The 23,786-nt window shown below is 38.9% G+C and overlaps 1 protein-coding gene across 5 annotated transcripts; it reads left to right on the forward strand.

The window, feature by feature from the left end:
- Positions 1 to 1,728: 1,728 nt before the first annotated feature.
- FBXO38 (F-box protein 38) lies at positions 1,729 to 22,644 on the forward strand. Of its 5 annotated transcripts, none has more exons than XM_072347996.1 (22): positions 1,729 to 1,841; positions 4,108 to 4,249; positions 5,123 to 5,256; positions 6,361 to 6,524; positions 6,925 to 7,090; positions 7,443 to 7,580; positions 7,821 to 7,958; positions 8,112 to 8,205; positions 8,576 to 8,706; positions 9,024 to 9,194; positions 9,823 to 9,965; positions 10,571 to 10,793; positions 11,492 to 11,611; positions 12,036 to 12,212; positions 13,979 to 14,698; positions 16,976 to 17,076; positions 17,754 to 17,856; positions 18,874 to 19,040; positions 20,136 to 20,281; positions 21,092 to 21,195; positions 21,423 to 21,536; positions 22,005 to 22,644. In XM_072347996.1, exons 2-22 carry the CDS (start codon positions 4,122 to 4,124, stop codon positions 22,181 to 22,183), a joined length of 3,561 nt encoding a protein of 1,186 aa, XP_072204097.1. In that variant the 5' UTR covers positions 1,729 to 1,841; positions 4,108 to 4,121; the 3' UTR covers positions 22,184 to 22,644. The 5 variants fall into 5 exon arrangements, with proteins under 5 accessions (XP_072204097.1, XP_072204098.1, XP_072204100.1 ...); XM_072347997.1 differs by having other exon boundaries at positions 9,024 to 9,101; XM_072347999.1 differs by having other exon boundaries at positions 5,139 to 5,256; positions 6,437 to 6,524.
- Positions 22,645 to 23,786: the final 1,142 nt, after the last annotated feature.

Raw genomic sequence — 23,786 nt, forward strand, 5'->3', positions numbered from 1 at the left:
GTGGAGAGAGGAGCAAAACACTGTTGACTCAGTGATGCAGGTGAAACTCATTAGGCTTTCTTATAAAACACGGAGAAAATTTTCTGGAAAGGAAGTAGGATATCTTGGAGTTTAGGATGTGTGAAGAAAATGTCTAGAAACTGTGTTGGTAGAGAAAGGGCAAGCTTTGGGGAAAGTGATACATAAGTTGTTAATTAGCAGTTGTAGATACAGTGAATATGTTGCTTTTAAAGATTTTCTCAGCTTGTAGTTTCTGTTTGTGACCATGTGGATATTCAACAGTTGTTCCCTAGAATCTTTTAGTTTTGAAATGTTTATGGGTCTTTGTTAGCCACTTTGCATGTGGTTAGTTCTTAATTCTGACATAAATTGAGCTGAGAAGCATCTTAGAAAATTAATATGGAATAGAAAGCATCCCAGAAAACTGATGGTTAGAAACAACTTTTGGGAGACATGTAAGTACTGAGAGTCTGTAGGTTATTAAATAATAAGATAACAAACTTTCCTAAAATAGGGGCTTGTGAGATGCATGTTTGAACAGTATCCCCCAGCCCTAAATTAGAGGACTCAACACTCTGGATAAAAGTAAGCAAAGTGAATGCTCTAAAATTAGTTTAAGTAACACTATCTTCTTAACTATGGTAATGTCTAAGTAACGTAGCATGCTATCTCGTTTTAAATTGGATCAGGATCAGAAACATAATTTTTAAATTGATGTTTGTCTACTAGTTCTGTTTCCTACATGTTTTACTTTTGGTTCTTGTTTAAGTATAATATCTCAAATCCCACAATTTCTGAAATGTATCAGTAGATAGAAATAGAGCCAACAAACAACCTCCAAAGATGCATGTACTACCGATCCGTGTGACAAGTTATTGGGTTTCTTCCAAGAAAAAACAAGGTGTTTTGGTTTTTACTATCTTAAACCGCCCAACCTTTCGTACACTTCAGTTGAACTGAACTCTCTCATATAAACTGCTCTATCCAGTTTCTCTTTTTTATGTAGGTTCTCCTTAGGAGGGCTCATTTAATTTCCTCCTATTTGGGGGACTAAATGCTTGGATGTTGTTGCTGACAAACCTCACGTTTCTTGCCAAGAGGGTCTGCTCCAACATTAACTGTTCTATGCTCAACAGAGTCAGTTCTTTCCTTTATCAACTTAGCTTAAATTCAGATTATTCTATATACGTTTCTGACACTGATCATTCTTATACTGTAAGGTTTTTTTCCTATTAAAATCTTATAGGAGTGCAACGCTTCATGGCAGCTAACGAATCAAAACTCACTAATTTTACCACATGTTTATAAATGACTGTGGCAATCAGTTACATGTACAGATTACGCTTTGTGTTGTTATAAGAGGCTCTAATGTGCAAATGGCTTCTTTTGGATGGATTTCTAATGGCTAAACTCTTCCATTTCCCAGATAAACTGCAGAGGAACAGAAAACAAGGGCAAGGAGTATTCAGCTTGTTGTCATGTCAGCTCTGTGCAATGAATACTCCAGGTTATTCTCTATTCCATCGCTTTGGAAGGACACAATAAAGGTACACAATAAAGGGAAGAGCAGGCCGCTACCGCCACCACCAATATGGCGCCCGCCGTGCGACACACGGTAGGCCGTACACTCGAGGACGCATCCAAGATGGCGGCAGCAAAGCTCCACCTCCTCGCTGTCACGCCAAGATGGCGGCGGGGTGGGACGAAATTCGCCGCTCTCCGCCCAGACCGGAAGCGGGACCGGAAGCGCGACGGCGCTGGCGGAAGGGACCGCGCAGGAAGAGGCTGCCGGGGTTAACTCATCCCCGCGGCCACAATAACAGGGCGGCGCTGAGGGGCAGGTAAGGGGCGGCGGGCGGCGGGCCGGGCGGAGGGATGGCTGTGTCCGTCAGCTGCAGCTGTCCGCCCGGTGCGCGGCCCTTTGCTAGGCCGGGCCTGGCGCGGCGCCTCTGTCTCCTTTTGCTGTCGCTTGAGGCCGGTGGAGACCCTGACGGCGTGACAGGCCCTGAGGAACGTGGGGGGGACCCGGGGCGGCCGTGGGGTGCCCGCTGAGGCGGGGAAGCGGCGGCGCTGGGGCCGGCTGCGGGAAATGAGAGAATCTGCCTTCACAGCCGCGTATCTCAGCACAAAATAAGCTGCACCCCCGCGGAGCGAGCACTGCTCTTAGCTTCACTCTCCTCCGTGCTGTCTCCGTAGTGGTCACAGCTGCGGGACCCGGCAGGCGGGGGTCGTTCCGCGCCCTTCGCTGTGGTCCTTGTTCCGACCGGGGGCGGCTGACCGAGAAGGTAATGAGGAGCTGCTCAGGCTTAGAGTGGCCCTCAGCAGCTGAGCCGGGAAGAGCCAAGCTCGTTTGCCTGCTTCATTATTATTATTGTTTATTATTTTTGATATTTGAGTCAAGTTGCTAGCATAGAACCATATGTGCACCTCGAACTTGTCAAAGTAGGACCTTGAGTAGCGTGCACTGCTGCATAGGAGACTTATTCTGTATTGGTAGGAGCCAAGTGAAGCTACAGCCCAGCTTCAGAGAAAATTGTGCTTGCTGCCTTTAAATCTGGATTTTTCCAGGTTTTTCCTTTCCACACTGATTTGTTAGTATTTTCCTCTGATTTATAGTCCATCATCTTTTGCTATGATGCCATGCAGTTGTTAATGGAAAGTGGATAACAAATAAATGTGAAAGAATATGCTTTCCAGTAATTAGATCGCAGCGAAGCTGTCAGTATTTCCAGTTTTGTGCCAGCGTGTGAACCTTTTGTGTTCCAGAACACCGAATTTTTCTTTTAATTACCAGGGGACGCTTAGTTTATCTACTAAGGATCCATTTACGTCCAATAACAAGCAAGTCCTGTGGTGTTTTAAATCACAGTGAGCACTGAACAGAAACACCTCTGAGAAATCTTCCAAAATCCATCCTTTTAAATTTGTTTTCTCTCATCCACTGAATTTTGCTATTCAACCTGTTAAACAGGTTTACTGAGTTAATGCAGTTTTGCCCTACTCAGCAGAAAGCATTCCTCAGCTGAACAGCAGTAGCTAGGACATTTCTCTTACTGTTTGTCTGTGTAAGATGTTAACTCAGTTACTCTGTTATTAATACGAAGTTCACCTTTATTTCAGCTATATATTTCTTATTTCTTAGAATAAATTCTTTTAAATAAAGCTTCCTTTATTGTTATTTCAGTCTTTCTGTGCCAGTGTGTGCTGTTGGGCAGTATAAGCACAAGCAATATAAAGGGAGTAGAGAGGGGATGTGCTGCACATTGCTGCTGAAGCAAGATCTTGGAGTTTTTCAGCTACTTTGATTTTTAACTAAGCTACCAGAGTAGCTTGTTTAGCACTGTAACCTTTCAGAGGAGCCAGACACTTCTTGTAGCCCTTCTTTTATCAGGAATTATCTGGAGCCTGGCTTCTTTAAAAAGGAAAGTTGTTTTTCTGCTGGACAGAGGCCTTGTGCTGTTTCACCGGGAGATGTTTAGTTGGTGTCTGGTAATCTCTTTTTTGATATGTCTTGATTGACAAGTATGTGGATGGTATCTCTGAAGACATTTTATTCACACAAAAGAGACAATCTATAATCTGTGGTGATTTTCCTCTTTATCAATTTCCTCAAAAGGAATTTCTGGTTTCATAGGGTCATAGAATCATAGAATGTCTCAAGTTGGAAGGGCCCAATGATGATCATTGAGTACAACACCTGACTCCATGCTGGATCCCACAGAAATCAAGCTTTATTTCTGAGTGTTGCCCAAATGCTTCTTGAACTCTGTCAGCTCAGTGTTGTGACCACAGCCTTGGGGATCCTGTCCTGTGCTCACCACCCTCTTGGGCAGAACCTTTTCCTGATACCCTCATGACCTCTCCCTGACACTCCATTCAGTTCCCTTGGGTCCTCTGTCTGTCACCAATGAGGTGCCTGCACTTCTGCTCCCTGTGAGGAAAGATAGATTTGGGAAGTCATGTGTGAGGCGTCATATACCAAGCAAACTACAACTTACTGTTGTACTTACTTTGAGAAAATAAGCTTAAGATGGTGTATCTTCTATTCAGTCCTTTTCTCTCTCAGTTGTGCTGAGTTTGCGTAACGTGAACATTTCCTTTCATCAGAAATCATTGCAGCTATGGGTCCCAGGCGGAAAAATGTGAAACCATGCTCAGCGAACAGAGAAGGTTCTGAGTCTGCCAAAGCTGATGAGCCAAAAGATTACATGAACCAGCTCTCTCATGAAGTGCTTTGCCACATCTTCAGGTGAGCAGCTTATCGGAAGTCAGTTTATTATGATATTGTTTTTTGTTTTGTTTTCCAATCTTTCCTGCGTTAATACTTGAGTCGCAAATTGCGCAGAAAGTACTGAGGTATCACGTAGGAACAGTTGGATAAAACCTGAATTTAAAAGGGTGAGGGACCAGCCTTTCAGTTGTAGAATTCATTTAGACACTTTGAGAATTAACTTGTGAGTGTGATGGGAAGTATAATAAATGAGAAACAACAAAAGGAGTGATTTAATTTCGTTCACAAGCGTGTGATAACCAGTGCTTAAATATTGATTTCGGTGCAGAAATGTATCTCAGGTGTTACATAGCTGATAGGCTTTCTTTGAAATTGTATCTGCTTCACAGTGCATACAAAGGGAACTTGGATGAGTGCATTACCTCACCTATGTAACAGTCATCCTCTGAGGTGTCCACCCTTGCCAACTATATTGAAAGATAGCATTTTTTGTTATAAGTTCTTTGAAAACGGTAGCTCCCACAAAATATTTGCAATTTTAACATGATAGTATGTACTAGGCACTGAAAATACTTTTGATTAAACTGTGTCAAAATTATTGTGGCAGAGTTTGCTTGACATTATTAGTTAGAGAGCTAAAACGTGTCCTGCTTAGTATTCAATTTGTACATTAAATATCCTGTATCTAGCATCAAAAATGGATCTTTTTTTCTCTGTACCAGATTTCATACTCTAGCATAGTACTGTCTGAAAATTCTGTTTGAATTAATGTTATTAGACATTAGAAATGTATGAACTCATGTAGCCGTCCTTGAGATGCTCTTTATTTTGGAAAAAGTTGAAGGAATTCACATTTGATAAATCAGAGGGGTGTTTTTTCCTCTCCCAAAGGTACCTTCCCTTGCAGGATATCATGTGCATGGAATGCCTGTCCCGGAAGCTGAAGGAAGCAGTCACTCTTTATCTGCGAGTAGTGAAGGTTGTGGATTTGTGTGCAGGCCGTTGGTGGGAATACATGCCCACTGGTGAGTAATTCACTCACTCAAGATCTGGCATTAAAGTAGTATTGAACAAAACTGGCTGTGCATGCTGTCCTGTTATTTCTACTGACATGTACAGGGTGAATTTTCAAAAGCAGTGGAAGGAATTAGGCTTTGGATACTTTTTGTCTGATTGTGAGGTTTGGATGGCTTCCTCAGGTTCAGGACTTGGAAAATTTATCTGTGTTTGTGTGTGTATCTGTATGTGTACTGGATGTTACTGTAGCAGAAATGGGGATTCTCTGTAGCATTCTGTAAATACAGTCTGTGTTTGTCTGGTTATTGTAAGGGAATTAAACCAAGGGTTAATCCAAAAAGAGTCTGTTTGCATGCAGGCAGGAAAAAATACAATGGAATGAGAGAGCAACTCATCTGCCGCCACTTTACAATGTAAGAATAAATAAGTTTTGAAGTCACACGTCAAGCTATCTTCAGATCAGTAGATAAGTTTGGGAACTTAGGTCACCCCTGTGAGTATTAGGATTTTGGTCGAAGTTTGTTGGGGGTGAGAGCTAAAATAAGTGAATTCTATAACTTAGAGAATCTGCAGTTAAATTTATTAGGACTGATATCAGGTAGATGATTACACCTAATCAAAGACAGATGTAAATAGAGATAATTTACTGGTTTAAAATCCTTCTTATATGCTGTCTTACATTAGAATACAATAATCTTTTGCTTTAAAAAATATTGTTTCCTTTTTGGGGGAGTTATGAGCTCTGCTGAATAGCAACAGATACAGACAACTGATCTAGTTGGGTGTTGTTGAGCCGTAAATGGGATTCCAGAAAAGAAGGAGATATAAAGCCTGTCTGCAAATGGCCATCATCTGAAATGGGAGGAAGTATAGTTAGCCTTGTAGCTATGCAAATACACTGAAAGGGACATGGCAAGCCTGCAGAATTCAAGGCAGAAGCCTTGATATAATTTCTATAATCTAGAAGCAGATGACAAGCTATTGCTTCACTGAGTACATCTTTTGACGTTAGAATTTATACTGCTATAAAAAAAGGACAACACATTTGGCTTTCCCTTTACAGCTGGGTGTCTGCTGTTACACAAGTACCAAATCTGTTGTTGTTATCTTAGGTTTCACTGATTCCAGTTTCCTAACGCTGCTGAGGAAGATGCCAGACATTGAACAACTTTATGGTCTTCATCCCAGGTATCTTGAAAGACGCAGAGTTCGTGGCCATGAAGCTTTCAGCATTCCTGGAGTTCTAGAGGCTTTGCAGGCCTGTCCAAATCTGTTGGTGAGTGGTTAGATTCAAGAGAGAGATTCTTTCAACAGCTGACATAATCCTTGTTAACCCAACAGAAAAATGTGGCCTAGAGGATTTTGCATTCATATTTATTGAGTTTATAGGCAGATTTTTCTGTACAGCACAGCATTAAATTGTGACCATATATGCAAGTGAGCAGTGCTTAAAAGGATTTTTAGTTGCACCAGTGGGAATCACAGGTAATGCTAAGTTCAGCCATGAATTTAAACTGTGATTCCTCTTGCTTTTAAAAAAATAAGTCTCACTGCAAATGTCTATAAAGTGTTGCTGAGAAACTTACATGGCTAATAAGATATTGTTGCTTAAACTTATTGCTTGTTGTTATTGCTTATGCTTATTGTTGCTTAAGCATTTACTTTACTTCTTCCAGGGCGTTGAGACCTCCCATTTAGAGCTGGTGGAAGCTATCTGGACATACATGCCACAAGTTCATATTTTAGGGAAGTTTCGTAATCGTAATGGTGCTTTTCCAATCCCTCCTGAGAACAAGCTAAAAATTCCTATAGGAGCTAAAATTCAGACTTTGCACTTAGTAGGTGAGTGTTTAATGGTGATGTGTGTTGCCTTAATCACAGGTGGATTTAAAGTCTTTGAAACTCTGAGAGATTGTCTTTTTTTTTTTTAATTTAGTGGAATTTTTTGAAGTATTTATTGCAATATATATAAAAGCAGGAAGGTAAATTCTTAACTATTCACAAACTGAGGTGAAGGTCTTGCCTTTAAAATGTATACAGCTTTTGTCACATGTCGCGTGGCAGAGGAAATGCTTCATTTTTAAAGCCAGAGTATTAATCTGAAGAAATTTATCCTGAAGTTTATACTTTAAAATGCATTTTTTTAAAAAAGTGGTTCCTGAATTGAGCTTTTGTTTTGTTTATGTGTTATTAGGAGTGAATGTCCCTGAGATTCCTTGTATCCCAATGCTGAGGCACCTTTATTTGAAGTGGGTGAGACTCACTAAACCACAGCCTTTTAAAGATTTCCTTTGTATCAGCTTACGCACTTTTGTAATGAGAAATTGTGCAGGTAAGAGGGGTTCATCTATTGATTCAGCACATAGCAAATGTAATTGTTAAAGCTGCATAGCTACCAGCTGCAAATGGAAATCTGAGAGGAGTTGTTTGATTTAAGGCATTGTATAGGAATATATTTCTCTCTGTTATTTGATGCTGTGTAATTCTGTTGGCCTCTTTGAATTATTTTATATTTTACGTTTAATTTTGTTACGTGAGCAGCCTTTTACCAACATTGGTCTGTTTTGTGTAGGACCCACAAATTCTCTGAAGTATGTTCCCCTAGTGACGGGCCTGGCTTCGGCCCGAAATCTGGAGCATCTAGAACTGGTTCGTGTTCCGTTTCTTGGAGGACTTATTCAGCATGTGGTAGAAGACAGCTGGAGATCAGGTATGAAACTTTTCTTCCCTTGTACATTAAATAAATAGATTTTAAAAAAAAAATTATAGATGCATTTGGTTAATTCTCTTGTCAAGTCAATACTGGTAGAAGTGTAGAAGTGTTGAGGTTGTGTGATGAAATGAAAGAATGTTTTTTTGTCAGGTGGTTTTAGGAATTTGCACACTATAGTTCTGGGAGCTTGCAAGAATGCACTTGAAGTGGATCTTGGCTACCTCATCATAACTGCTGCACGAAGGTATGGCCCTTCAGATATTTTGTTTCCTCTCTTTTCAAAATAAGCGTCTTAGTAATAAAGTTCAAGAACATGAAGAAGCAGAGCAATGTTCAAAAGTTTAAGGAATTAGTACTTGTATTCTTTGGCTAAAATAACTGGAGTTCTTTCTGCATCTGAATCATATTGTGCCTGGAAAGTGCTGTGCTGTTTAGTCTTGCTACTCTGATACGCTTTGTAACTGCAAAATGCTATCATAAAGATACAAATATTCTCTTAATCCATTGTTGAGATAATATTTTCTTTGTGCTACTGGAGTGCATCTTCTTGAGTAGTTTCTGTGACAGCTGTTCAGGAATGCTTCTTAATATGAGCAATTCTTGATTGCATTCAGGTTGCATGAAGTGCGGATCCAGCCTTCCTTGACCAAAGATGGTGTTTTTTCTGCTTTGAAGATGGCTGAACTGGAATTTCCACAGTTTGAAACACTTCATCTAGGATACGTTGATGAGTTTTTACTACAGTGTATGACATTTTTAATATACATATATTATTTGATGAAAACAAGGATTCAAACAGTTAATGTATTTTCAGTCAGTGTCTGAGTGACTATAAGTAATCTTAGTTTACACTTAACGAGGCTGCTGATCTCATACAACAAAATGCTTGTTTATTTTTTCACTTCTTGAAATGCAATTGAAGTTAGGAAAGTCTCAGTGTTATTGAACTGAAGTGACTGTCTGATACACTTCGCAATTTGGACTGAAATAGGGAATTAGAAAATAGTGCTATGAAGGGCAGTTTTCTGAAATTTACCATTATTTCTACTGTCTCTTCCATAGGTAAAATGACAAATGGAGACTTGGTGAAGTATGGCTTGGCTGATGTGGTTGAAAATCCAGGAATTATTACAGATATTGGTATGAAAGCTGTAAATGAGGTTTTTTCTTGCATCAAGTATCTGGTCATTTACAACTGTCCACATCTACATAACCCAAATAATTGGATCACAGGTATTGCACGCTTTCTGAAATTTATAGAAATATTGTGTGAATAGCTCACATTACGAGCAATTCATGCTAAATCTCAACTTTTAAAAAATAAAATCCTCTTAGTAAAAGCAAAATAATTAGGTATTAAATAGAAAAAAAAAAAAAAAAGTAAGTGTTGAAATGTAAATGTGTGAGTGAGAATGTGTGAGGAACAGATTGGGATTCTTTTCGGTATGAATACTGACATGCTATGAATTAAAAATGAAAACACAAATTGAATTTGTGCAGTCATTGGATAATAACTGTAAGATAATAAAATGACTTGTGACATTACTCACAGAACTGTACACAGGATGGTACAATGTAACTAAAATGAACATCCACAGAATTAACGATCTGCTCTTCTTTACAATTCAAAGGTTGGTACTACATGAAAACCCCATAGAGTCATTTTAAAACAGATTTCTTTATCTTCATACTACTGCGTACTCTGTTTTGTCATAAGTGATGCATGGTTTGGAACCAGAATGTTGCTGGTAACAGTCAAAATGGCAATACCAAAACTGCCTACTCTAAAATCTGGAAAGACTATAGTGAAAAATAAATGAGATAAGAGATCTTCTTCCTTAAAAACTCCTCTCTTCTGCAGATCATTCAAGATGGACCCGATTGGTTGACCTCACGTTGGTGCGATGCCACGCAATAAAGCTAGATTCATTTAGTCAGTTCATTGAGTTATTGCCAAGCTTAGAATTTATTTCTCTGGACCAGATGTTCCGTGAGCCTCCTAAGGTGTGTATTTTGGGAATTAATTTGCTTTTTGTTTGTGCCTGCTCATTTGAAATACAGTGAACTCTAGCAGTTATGCATGCTTCTAAAAGTTTTAGTAATCAGGTTGAATAGCTTGGTGAACAAATTACTTAGGTTTGCTGTTGCTGTTATCATCTGTTAGGGAGAGTGGTGGAGTTTCTGCAGAGAAAGCAGTGACATTTATGACACTGTATGAACATATGACCAGAAAACATGGTTCGTGATCATTAATTCTGTCTTCAGGCTATTGTGTTCCAGGAAGACTAGATAGCCTGCTCACTGTATTGATGTAAAATCATCTAATAGCATATGGCATATTTCAATAAGTTAAGATTATATAGTTCATGGAGTTTCCTTTCATTAGGAGTCTTAACGGAGCAAGGAAAGTTTTTTGGATTGCCTAACTTAAGACAGAGCTTTGCAGTGTATAGCACAGGGAAATATTAGGAACCATTTCCTAGCTCTTCATGTGGATATTGGTCTCTGTATTGTATACTGACAGAATGCTTTTTCTCTTAGCAGTAGGGTACATTACAGAAGTAATCTGTCAGTGTTTTCAAAGCTTTAGAGTTGTTCTTTGCTTTTAGGGCTGTGCTCGTGTGGGCTTAAGTGCAGGTACAGGAATCGGTGTCTCATCTGCCTTAGTCAGCAATCAGAACTCTAACAATGACAATGACAACAACAATAATCACCAAAACAACAACAATCCCAACATCCACCACAACAATCATCAACATCCAAATGACCAAAATGAGGAGAATGAACTGCGGCAGGATGGGCAAGCTGAAGGGCAGCAGATTGCAGCTGAGGGTAATCTCTGATCTTTGTGAACCTTACTGGGCAGTCAGTCAGTATGCTTGTATTGCTACTTACCTAGAGTCATAGAGAACACGTAGTATATGTTTAAAGTTCTTATGGTTCCTGGTATGTAACTTTAATTTTTTTTAACCTTTTCCTAGTGCTGTCTGCATGTCTCTGATACTTCTGTGATAAAAGCTATCTCTCTGTTGTATCTAGTAGCTGATGCAGGGACGTTAAAAATCAATGACTTGAAGCAGTACTGATGCTAGCAGTGTAGAGCTTAAGTGTGATACTCATCTGTGGAAGTGTGAGGTGTTTTCTTGGCTTCTCTGGTCAGGACTGGGGTCACAGTGTCAGATAGTGTATTTTTAAGCTTTACCAGTGAAGACAGATGTCATTTCAAGGAATGAAGATGTAAGTTTTGATTATACTATTCACTGCAATGGAAGAAGACTTTTGAAGAGTGTAAAGTTTGGGAGAAATAAACCAAAAAAAGTTAGGGCTTATGTAGAACAAGTTGCTGTGAGCTCTTCTAAGTAGTACAGGCCTATGCAGGACTTCAGCATGCAACCTTAAGACTCTGTGAAGGAATCAAGGCAATTATTACTTATTTCTTGGTGACTGACTTGCTAGGTGTTGAATGAATTCCTCTGCATGGGCTTTGTTGCTTTTATTTCCTTCTTTTAACCAAATCTCAATCTTCTCAGCACTAAATGAGATGGAGGAGGTGGCACCAGAAGAAGGGATGGCTGCTGGACAGGGTCACAATGATGTCCCTGCTCACAGCCAGGCTGTCGTTCCTATGGAGGTTGATGAAGAGCAAGCAGGTAACTATGCTTCTGGAAAGAAACTGCCTTTTGTTATCACCTTCTCAAGGTGTTAAGTACTTCAGTGTAAGTTTGTTTATGAATTACTTTTTTCCTGGTGAAATATCTGGTGCATTTAAAATTATGTTGCTAGAACAGCTTTCCTCTGTGAAGAAATTTAATCTGTTTTAAAGTCTGTATTGCAATTTCCAATTTTCTTCTGCTCTTGTTACTAGGTAACAATATGTATTTGTACTCCAGGTTGATAATTCATGCTTCTTTTAATGATGGAACCACAGAATGAGTGGTGAAGTTGAATGAGGTGTCTAAATTGAACTAAATTCATCTATTGTAACTTTTTTCAAGGAGTTCTAAAAGTTCTTCACACTTTTAATCCACTCTTCTCTTATTTTTACTTGAACTGCTCTGGTTCTTCTGTTTTCAGGACCAAGTGGCATTCAACCTGTTGTAAAAGCAGCACCGATTACTGTTCATGATTCAGACAGTGAGGATGAGGAAGAAAACATGGGAACAAGAGCCTGCATCACTAACAACATTGCACAGAATTACTCAGATGGAGAAGAGAAAAGCAGAGATCCAGTGGAAACTAAAGAACCTTCAGGTGTGGAACAGCTGGGTGAGGGCTGGACAGTGTTCTGCAAAATTTGTTCTTAAACTTCAGTCTTTCAGTCTTGTTTACAGCTTTGTAAATGTGTGCCTGTTTGTTTGCCTTCTCCTCTTTTCTTCCTTGTTATGAGTAAAGAATGGAGATGCGAGGACATCTCTTTCTGAGCTCTGATCATATAGTTGTTATATAGATACAAATCAGAAGTAATGGTGCTGCACTGCTCTGCAGGCGGAAACCTGGCTCTTTTTATTTGCAAGTGTGCATAATTTATCATGTCTGTGAAGCCAAATTTGCAGTTCTTTTGTATTTATGATTCACCTGCCAAAGCATTGCTGCTGGTTTAAAATATATATATATATATATATAGGTGACAGTTGTAGTCATATTTTGGTTCGTACAGGACTTGTGGGATTGTCCTGGAGGAAGGGGATGCTTCCAGTTCAACTTTACTTTGATAGGAACTTTAGAATCCTCGGGATTCTGTTCAGTACTCTTTGTTCAGCAAATATATTACTAAGAGTCAGAGGCCAGGAGCTTTCTGGTAGTATGGCAGCTACAGAGAGAGGCAGAAATGGGCATTCCCTCTCTTACAGAATTTACATCTATAATATGCTCAGCTGTGGCAGTAATTCTCAGTCCTGTGTCTGATACTGTGTGACTTGCTGCCTCTCCAGCAGCAGGGATGACTTATTATTTCCTGTAGTTTTTATTTTAAGTGAAGTGGTTTCATATGTACGCAAGACAGGAGGAAGTCAAAGTCAAATTATAAGTATTTGACAGTTGAAGTGCCTGTGGTATTAAGTCTTGGTGAGCTTTAGCTAAGCAATTAGCATGAAAGTCCTGTATCATGAAAGACTTGAGAATGTACTGGTCTGATACTGGTTTCATTTCTGCAAGGCCTGAGAAGAATCAAAGCTGAAATGAAAGAAGTATCTTCTTGTAACCATCATACTCCCGGCACCTAATCTCTCTTGTCATTTTAGCACATTTCCATGAGGCTGTAGAGGGCTACAGGTACAATATACAGGTACAAGGTACAATGTACACGTACAAGGTAGACATCAGTTCTCTTTGGGAGGATGAAATAACCTGTAGTAGAACTCAAGAAGCATTTAGAGACGGTTGGCTTGAGCTTTTGTAGAGCCAGTATTATTCTGGGGCGCTTAGTTTAGTGTAATTACCTGAGAGAAATAAGTTAGTAGACTTTTAGGTTCTCCTTGTGATTTGTACACTATTCACTGTGTTTCTTTGTTCATCTGTAAACTGAAATATCTAGTACTTACCTACACTGTGTTTCATGCTCAGGAGGGGACTGAAGGATAACTGTTGGAAACATGAAATTTTGTCACATCTACATTATTATTTAATTCCTCAGATTTATTCCTCATATTTAAGAAAAGAGAAACCTGTAATTACAGTGTTTTTTTCATATTTTTGCGGTTAGGTCTTTTTCACAAACTTGTTACCTGATTTGTCAAAATATTAACCTTTCAGGCAAATATGTATCATATTGAGAGACAAGCCCACCAGCACACCACTAAAAAATAGCTGAAAGACTTCATAGAAACTGAACAACTGCTCAAATTACTCTTAATTCACGTAACATCTGAAGGAGTTAGGAATAGCATAATGGTGGTGATAGGATTTGTTATTGTCCTCTTGGCTACATTCTGTTTTAAGAAGCCTAAAAGTGTAGCACTCGTTATTTATTTGAATTGTGTATTTGGTTGTCTCATTGTTTTCTGATATTTAACTTACAGTGAGTGGTAAAGGCAAGACACCCCTGCGGAAGAGATGCAGTGCCAGCCAAGTGGGCCAGGCAAAGCAGTTCCATATGGAAGAAAGCAGCTGTGAGAAAGGTTGTCAAGTAACAAGTGAGCAGATTAAAGCAGACATGAAAGCAGCAAGTGACATGCCTGAAAGGAACAAAGGCAAAGATTCTTACCCAAGCTGTGGTAATGCAACAGGATCAACTGGATCATCCAGCTCTTGCAGTGCTATTTCTTCTAGCCCTGACTGTGCACAGACAGCTAGTAACCACTGTGCTGGCACCAGCCTAGCAGCTGCAGATGAATCCAGGCAATGTGTCTGCTCACCTTGTAAAAGTGAAGGTTCCAGTGAGAGAGAGACTGAGGAGACATCTGTTTGTTCCAGGTGTTCCTGCCACAAGCCACAGGACACACAACAGAGGACTAGTGGGTGTTGTGATGGGGAATGCCCATCCACGAGTGGTGCCTGCAGGAATGGACGGAGCAGCACTGGGTCAGATTTTGCACTTAGGACTCTGCCGAACTGTGGGTCTCCCCAAGAGTCAAGTGGTGAGAGGACTAGTGGGAGTGCCTGTGGGCCTGCCAGTGGGGAGGAGAGCATGGGCTCACAGCAGAGAAGCTGTGAGATGCAGTATAAAGAAGAATATCCTCGCCGGCCATTGACGAGAGCTAGAAGCAAGCTGTCACATGTCCCTCTGGTGTCAGAGTCAGGTATGGCTTATATACAGTGTTCATTTCTGAGTAAACTACCGTGCTGCCATGAGAAAATGTTGAACAAGAGCAACACCCACAGGTAATACTGAAGTTAAGCATGAAACATATTTAATAATAACTTCAAGTGGTTTTCAGAGGTTCAGAACAACTGGCTTCCCTGCCTTAGCTACGTAAACTAACAAGTATCTCTTTAAAGAATGCCACTGACGTTTTTTTCTCCTTGCAAGTGTTTCTGCATGTTATCCATACCTACAAAACAGTGTTTCATTTGCTCATTTGAAAACCAAATGCAACTTCTTTTGACAGCATCTCTCTTCCTGTGAAGTCTGTCATTCATTGAAACATAAGACTGCCTCCCCTATTAAAGTTCTCCCTTTAAAAGGAAGACGGCAGGTACTCTCAGATCTCAGAAGGAAGGCAAAAGTTAATAACTGATACTTAATCAAGCAATAACAAAAGCCATGATTAGGATTGAGAAGTAATACTGCACAAGCTTGTGCGCCTGCATGTTGGATTTCATTTCCAAGCATGTAAGGCATGACAATCCAATGTGTTGAAAACTGTCCTTTTATTAAATTAGTTCACTATTCACATATTATAAGACGTATGAATAAAACAACAACAAACAAGTTCTGAGGGGCTGAAATGAAGTTGGAAATGTTGGGAAAGAAGAATAAATTCAATGAACTTACGATTTCTTCTGAATTTACTTGCTTGCCAAAATAATCATCCTAGTTTGGCATAGCAGAGTTTGTGATTACTTCATACAACCAGCATTCATTGCTGAGAATACCTGGTCATAAAAATGAAACTGAGAAGTGAAGCGTGCTGGTTGCAGGATGGTATGTGTGTATGTGATGGAGGTAGAAAGGATTGATAGCAGATTCATATCTCTGTTACCATGGAATAATTCAAACACAGTGAGTCCTTATGTCTTTCCAATTTATCTTAGTGTTCCCAAGAGTTAATGAAACCTAAGGCATGTAGGAAATTGTTCCATGGCTGAATGCATCTTAGAAGAAGTGATCTTATTAACTTTTTTTCTGCCTTGCTCCATTATGTCTAAATATTAATCTCTAGAAATTAGAAGAAAATATTTCCTCTCTATCTTCATAGCTTAGTCAGATCTTAATATTATTTTGCTAAAGGCTTTGAATTGTTTTTCTATTGATAAGCTAGAAATGTGCCGTAAAAGTCACTGCTTTCCACTATCCTGGCTTAAATGAAACTGATTTTCAGATTCTGAAACAAACCTTTCTTTGATAGTCAAAAGTTTTCTTTCATTATGACCAGTAATGACCACTGGCTGAAATACAGCATGTGATTATGATTTTTACCTCAGTAAAAATGCAAGCCGCAACTTTTCCTGTAATAAATCCTTTCATTCTGACATGTGTTAGTTCTCATTCATAGTGAAGCAAGGTTTTCATGAGTTTAAAGATGTTATGTAAGGCTGTGGGCTGTATCTTGAGCAATTCAACACAGAATTGGAGAGCTTTTCCTGTGTTATAGACAGTGAGATACTTCCTGTCTGTAAATACTCTGGGAACTCTTAAAAAGTAACAAACAACAAAAGCAAATCGAGCAACCCCCAACCAAAACATGGGAATGATCATTCGTCATAAACTACTTAACATCAGGTATTTCAGCCTCTGGATCCCTTAAAGGATTTTAGGCCAAATTCTGCAGCTCCTAAACCCACTGAATGTCACTTGTAAGTAATAGCTCTCATGTACTGGAAGTTGATGATGTTACACATGTTAAAAATGATCTCTTTTTGTTAATAGTAATATAGAGTAATTAGGATTTTGCGTCTAATACTCTGTGCGTTTATTTGATTATAAATCTTTGGTTGCAGAGCACTAAACCAGGCTGTCCAGAGCCACATCCAGCCTGGCCTTGAATGCCTCCAGGGATAGGGCAACCACAACCTCCTTGGGCAACCTGTTCCAGTGCATCACCACCCTCTGTGTGAAAACCTCCCTAATATCTAACCTAAATATCCCCATCTTATTTTAAAACCATTCCCTCTTGTCCTATCACTGTCAACCCATGTAAACAGTCGTTCCCCCTCCTGCTTATATGCTCCCTTCAAGTACTGGAAATGTTTCGGTGCAAAGAGAAGATACGTATTTTTTTTTCAGAATAGACAGGTATTTTGACATAGCTGCATAAATGAAAGTGTTCTTAATGGATATTCTCACCTAGGAAATGCCTCTGATATTCTCCTTAAGTGTAAACAGAGGAAAATCTGTTTTGGTTCTCTGTTTTCAGAAGTGACCAAGCCAAGGCCACGGCAAACTACAAAGCGGAAAAGGACTGCTGACAAGTCCACAAGCACGAGTGACCCAGTTATTGAGGATGATCATGTTCAAGTAAGAAGTTTTTCCTCACACACTACAAGTTTATCAGCTGGGGGTGCTCTTGAACAACAATACAGTAACATAGACTTGTCTTCCTTTTAGGGCTAGATGCTGTTCTCTGTGGTCTGTATATAGGTGTGCAGTGGGTGCAGTGATACTTGGGCTGGCTTGAGAAGAGCAAAGTAAATGCTAAAGCTAAAACTGAAGTCAGATGCTCGCAGCTACAGTGCTGCATAAAGTCCTGCCTTCCCGCGCTGTCTGTGATGTGCAAAGGGAAATTTTATTCTCTGGCACTTTATTTTTGAAATGACAGCATAGGCTACTGTTGTTAAAATAAACGTTTTTTATATATATATATATGTATATATGTAATTAGCTCTAGAAAGGTTTTCTTAATACGTAAATAACTGATAGATGGTAGATTTTCTGATAGAAACTGTTTTCTGATGAGAATCTTTTTTATTGATCCTGTGAAATTATTCTTTTGCATTTTGTGATGTTGCTGATCAGCAGGAATTCTTTTTTTTTCTGCTTGCCATTGTGTGTCTAGTCATCTCAAATGCCTGTGAACCCAAGTTGTAATGTACTGATTACTATCCGTTCAGTATCTTTGTGTATCTGGCAGTAGCAGCTTATTTTATTTGTTTTGTTTTTACCCTGTTATGGATTTGTTTGTTTGTTTTCACCAGGTACTGACTTTGAAATCCAAAAATCTTGTTGGAATCACTTTGACCAACTGTGGAATAACAGATTTGGTACTGAAAGACTGCCCCAAAATGATGTTCATACACGGTGTGTAGCTAATGTTATGCCTGTCTCCTCCATCCAGGATCATTAGAAGTTTCTGAAGGAAGTAAATTAATCCACTGCTTGTTTTCCATTTGTTAGCTGCTTTGCTACAAATCAAAATGATATTTAGAATTACTGTTTCTCAATTTGAATGCCTTTTTCCTTATAAACTGTAACAGATTTAATGAAGGTTGCTATCAGACAATCAACAGTTGAAATTATATGACAGTAACGAAGATGGAGATGTTTGTTGAAGAGAGAGAGAACACAACAATTGCAAGCTGATGAAATGAGCTTTAAAGCATGTTGTTGTTTCTCCCTTTTCTTCCTGCTTCCACATATTATTTAGCTGACATGATGTCTTCCTTCTTGGCATGATAGAAATCTATTTTAAATTATGGCACTTAAGATGCATTAGATTCACATTCCAGGTTGTATGACTAGTCCTGAAGTGAAGCGTTGTGTCATTTATTGTTTCCCCTAACATGGATACTAGCAGTGTGTTTTCTTCTGAGGTGAAGGATCTCTGTTTAACAGAGAAGGGGGAAATTTTTTCTTCATTTATTTGAGAATACTTCTTAAAACATAAATTAACTTTTAATGAGATTTTGATGATGTGAGCATGATTACTAGAAAGGAAATAACTTCCTTTTACCTCGCAATACTCTGTATTGGATCTGATTTATAAGTCATTGGATTTTAATTGTAGGGATACATAAAAGTTTCAAGGGGCTTTTTAAAAAGAAACAAAGGAGAAGGGAAGGGTTTTATTAGATTAAATTTGACTTGGCCTTTTATTAAAGTTTGATCGGAATGTGGAAGAAATTAACATGCTGTATTTCTTCAATATACTTAAGTTGCCAGGTATCCAAATTACTTCAGTAATTGTTACTTAGGTTATTTCTTTGCCTTCTTTTGAAACGGTCTGCTTTGAAGTTCTCTGAAAGGAGAAAGCCTTTTCAGTCATTTATTTCTTGTTTTCTTTTGATTCTTTTAATAATTTTATTTGCTTGTTTGTAGCTACAAGGTGCCGGGTATTGAAACACTTAAAAGTAGAAAATGCACCAGTTGTGAATCGGTTTGACTATGCCCAGTGCAAGAAGTTAAACATGGATCAGGTCCTGGATCAGATTCTCAGGATGCCCCCAGAAAGAAACCGGATCATTTATCTTCGTCCGATGCAGCAGGTATGCAACCAATTTCTCTTTTTTAATCACAAACAGAACTTAAGTTCTTTGCCTGTATTCTTTCACTTCTCTTGGTTTCATTTGTTCTTCAATTAATAAAAGAAATGTGAATGTTACAATAACTTGTTTATTAAAACTGTGTCCCATCAAGGCTTTTATTGCAGATTCTGGAACTTGGATGATACTGAATTTTAAGACTTAATGTTAATATCTCCAATAGTCATTGCATTACAAGATATTAAAAAAAAATCATGATGCATTGAATTAATTCCCAACTGAATAACTAAAGGTAACTTTAAGAACCTAGATGCTACTAACATAACTTGTAGTTACATATAAACAGAAGTATGACATAGGTGTAGGTGTCTGGACTCTTTACCGATGCCCTGTTGGATTGTGTAACAGCAATTAATGTTTTGAATGCTGCTGTAAAGCTAAAAGCTGCATCCTCTTTTGGTACTGAACAATGTTAGAATAAAGTTTTGGTACTGGCAGCCATCTTTTTCACCCTTGTATTACTTATAGGAGAACTAAGCACGGGCATTAGTGATTTGTCAAGGTCATTTTGACAAGCAAAGAAGCGAGCTTGATTTAGAATCCAGACTATTTTTTGACTTGCACTTAAGCTACAGTGTTCTGTGTTATACAGTGATGGCCCTTCTCTCGTGTGAAGTAATGCAAATTTCTGGGTCAATTTTCCTGACTAACAAGGGAAGGCTTATGTGGTATCAAAGCCAGCTTTCTTTGAATCTTAGATCTGGAAGGACAGTAATAATACTATTGAAAACAACAGGACCAAAGACAATTCTGAGCAAGTGAATGTGGTTCAGACTGTTACATAGTTTTATGATGGATATGCATACAATGGAGTTGGAAAAACTCATCAGCAATATCCCACCAAATTCCTTAGGAATTTGTCACTGGCAAAGCTGTGCTAGGAAAGCTTTACTCATGTATTTCATTATGCACGATGTTGAAATGTCATTTAGTTTTCTCCCAGAATTTGGGAGATTTTATAGAAGTCTGCTCTTGACTCTAAAATCACATTCCTTTGCTTCTCATGGTCACAAGTCTTTGTTTGCCTGTCTTTCACAGGTTGACACACTGACTCTTGAGCAGAAGATATTTAGTGGCCCCTATCCCTACCATATTTGCATCATTCATGAGTTCAGTAACCCACCTAATGTCCGCAACAAGGTGCGCATTCGGAGCTGGATGGACACGATAGCGAACATTAACCAGTGAGTACTTGCCCTTCAGAAGCTTTATGGAAAACATATTCATTCCTGATTCAAAGCTACAGTTAGCTGGAGACTTGTAGTATTCAGTTGCAAAATAAACAAACAAACCAAACCACCCTAGTTTGTGGGCTAGCAAAGTTTGAATTCTACATGGTGCAATGATATAATTTCAGTGCCACGATAAATCTAACAAAAAACTGAGGTTAAATAAAACTAGTCCTATAAAAAGTACTGTAGAATTCTCCAGTTCTATTCCATACAGCAGTAATGCGATCTAACATTGGAGAAGTCAGGGTGGTTGAGGAATATTTTCAATTGGGAAACAAATTTAGTCTTTTAAAAAAGAGAGAAGACTGATTTGCTTCAAGAAATAATAGTAGTTTTTGGAGATGGTGTACAGTCAATTTCATTTATTACTGAGGAGCAGAAATTTCCAGCAGCAGGCAATTGTATACAATGGCTTTTGCCCACATACTTTAAATCCAGGTTTGTCACTAAAATGGTTAAAAGAACAAATCTAATTTTGAAGGTTTGTTTAGATGCGACTGTGTTGGGTTGTACTTGCAGATAGAGGCTATGTGTAAAAGTTACCTTAACTCATTTCTTGATCTAAACAAGACATATTCTCCGTGGTTACTCAAAAGTGAAGGGACTGCATACTGTCTTTGTGTGAAGGTCTTAGAGGAGCATTTCTATGGATTTAGGCTCATTAAAGTAAAGGTTATGTAGTAAGATTTCCCATTTGGTTCTTCTTCCTCCCTTCACATTTCCAAGCAATACTGGCTGTAATCTTTTCATCCATCTCTCTAGAGAGCTTATTAAATATGAGTTCTTCCCTGAAGCAACACGAACTGAAGAAGACCTGAAGAAATACACTAAATACCCTTGGGGACGAGATATTTACACTCTAGAAGGTGTGTGTCTGTAGAGACCTGAGAGTTGATGCTCTTTCTCTTGCTAAGATAAGTAACTTTGATTGCATCATGTTATAAGAGGCACAAATAATCATTCTTGTGAGGGAAGTGGAGGGCCTTTAGCACAGAGTGGAGAAGTTTATGTTGAGAAGATGCTTCTGCATCGAGAATGCTGATGCTACAGGCGTGCTGCTATCTCTTGTATCTTCATCCTGTCTGTCTTCTAGGCGTTGTGGATGGTGCCCCTTACTCCATGATTACTGACTTCCCATGGTTGAGATCACTGAGGACAGCAGAGCCAAACAGCTATGCCAGATACGACTTTGAGGATGATGAGAGAAGTGAGCAGTCTTTTGTTGAAAACCTCAAAGAACTTTAATTTGTTTCTTGGTCCAAATCTGACAGTGTGCTCCTTTGTTTTTTTGTTTTCTTACACTACTTTTGTACTCTGTGATTGCAGTTCAGTATGCAGTCTGAAATGTCAAAAAATGATGTATTTGTATAAATGGTGTCGTTAGCATAAACAGGTTACTAAAGCCATAAAAAGACCGTTGCTTCATTCTTAATTACTCTTGTTTGTACAGCATTTAAGTGATCGATGAAACAGGGAACCTGAAAGGATGTCAGATAAGTCTCAGAAGGAAGGCTTTGTTCTGCTTTCAGGTTCCCTTCACCCACAGGTATAGGGACTTAGTGTATATTAAATGAGGATTAGAGCTATTGAAAAGTTTAAATGAGGGGAGGAGAAGATAAATCTGTCAATTCCATAATAGGAAGGATTACAGTTTTTATTCTTACACTTTCCACAGCTACTATTTATGCACCCCGGAGGAAAGGACAGCTGTCTGCAGACATCTGTATGGAAACAATAGGAGAAGAGATCTCTGAACTGCGTCAGATGAAAAAGGGCGTATTCCAGCGTGTGGTGGCTATCTTCATCCATTACTGTGATGTCAACGGTGAGCCAGTCGAGGATGATTACATCTGAGTGGATCCCCTGTCATCTCTTCCTAAGTCCTGGCTGGCGCTGCCCGCCAAGGAAGCAGGTGGATTCATTCTGAATGCAAAGTGGTTTTTTGAAACACGTACTTTGCAGTTGCTCTTACTCCGCTTGGAAAGAGTATGTAGTAAATGTATAATGAAAAGTAAAAAATTGTATACTAAGGTTTGTACATAGATGAAACAAAAGAAAAAACTTCCTAATACTGAGACTTTATTTCATATGTTTATACAATTTAATTTAAATTCCATTTTAATGAAGGCCAATAATTAGGAACAGGGAAGAATATTTGAATTTTTCAGCCCATACAATTCATTGCATTTTGTTTTTTTTTTTCCTTATAAACAAAATCCCATTTGCTGTGTTCAAAAGAGTCATCAGAGTCTCTTTTAATCTGTGCCTTTTTCTTGAGCATTTAAGAGTCCAGTCTGAGTAAACCTGTTGAGCACAACTTTTGTGTCTTGTGTGCGTTTTTCAAAGGGAGAGAATTACGGTTGTTGCAAAGAAGGCCAAAAGCTGAAGGAAGTAGCAAAATAATGAGCTGAAATGAGAGTTTTCTTTAAGACAGGCAGGAAAAGGGATACGTAATTATTGTCAGGGCTGCAACTATGAAAAACACTTAAGTCATCTGGCTCAGTGAGCTTTCAGGCTGATTCATGCTCACTCATGAATGCAGGTTTTCCATACAGTCAGTGAAGGGTTGTTTTCGTTGTAGTTAGAAAATACCTCTCCTTCCCACAGTATTCAGAGATGTTTTGTGTGTATGTCTGGAATTTGCTACAAGTCCCATATATGGGTGTTGCTCTCTGTACACCCCACTGAAGTCCTTGTGATAGAGATTGGATGTGTTTAGGCATATGTCAGCAATATCAATCTGGAACTAACATATATAGGAATCTCAGTTCTTCCCTGCACAGACAAATACTGCTTTTATGTTGTTTTTTGGTGATATAGTGTAGCAAACCTCTATACTTAATTTCAAATTAAAATTCCTTACCTTTCTGTCCATGAGTAACTCCATCCATACAGCAATCCCATATAAAAATGCATGTTAGTATTAAACTAACTGGCTTGTTTTGAAGTGGGAGACTTGTTAAAGGCCAGCTTAACTGTGACATGACATCTGTGTGCATACACAGCTACAACTGCACAAATTCACCTTCAGATGTGCCAATGGGGTCAGCTATGGCCTGATGTATTGTTGATGCTTTATTCCGAGTTAGAGAGTTTAGCACGGCTGTGTTTTAATAGGCTGGTAAAACTGTAAAGCAGATTAGTTCATGCTGTCATACAGCCTTACTCATCACTGTCAGTGATTTCGCTTCTTTGAACATTGGTGTGAATGTGACTAACAAGGATTTCTAGCCCCGTAGAACTGGAGAGGCAAAGCCATTCCATAGAGCAAAATCAGTGCTTGTTTTCTCCATATCCATCCCTCAGCAGAAGTTCTTGAGGTACTAAAAATACATTAGATGAGTGGAATAGAATGGTGCATAATGGAAACAACAAGAGAGAGGTGTCTAACTGTCAATGCTGTTCACGTATTCACTTTAATACAGGATCAGACTTAATAGTTTGATTGTGACAAATA

This window comes from Excalfactoria chinensis, chromosome 13, assembly GCF_039878825.1.
Source record: "Excalfactoria chinensis isolate bCotChi1 chromosome 13, bCotChi1.hap2, whole genome shotgun sequence".
NCBI classification, from domain to species: Eukaryota; Metazoa; Chordata; class Aves; order Galliformes; family Phasianidae; genus Excalfactoria; species Excalfactoria chinensis.

What these genes read in the sequence shown, in the direction of transcription:
- FBXO38 (XM_072347996.1), top strand. Translation starts at nt 4,122, where the DNA reads ATGGGTCCCAGGCGGAAAAATGTGAAACCATGCTCAGCGAACAGAGAA. An exon ending in GTGCTTTGCCACATCTTCAG is followed by an intron (nt 4,250 to 5,122) that starts GTGAGCAGCTTA and finishes CCTCTCCCAAAG; the next exon opens with GTACCTTCCCTTGCAGGATA. An exon ending in TGTTCCGTGAGCCTCCTAAG is followed by an intron (nt 9,966 to 10,570) that starts GTGTGTATTTTG and finishes CTTTGCTTTTAG; the next exon opens with GGCTGTGCTCGTGTGGGCTT.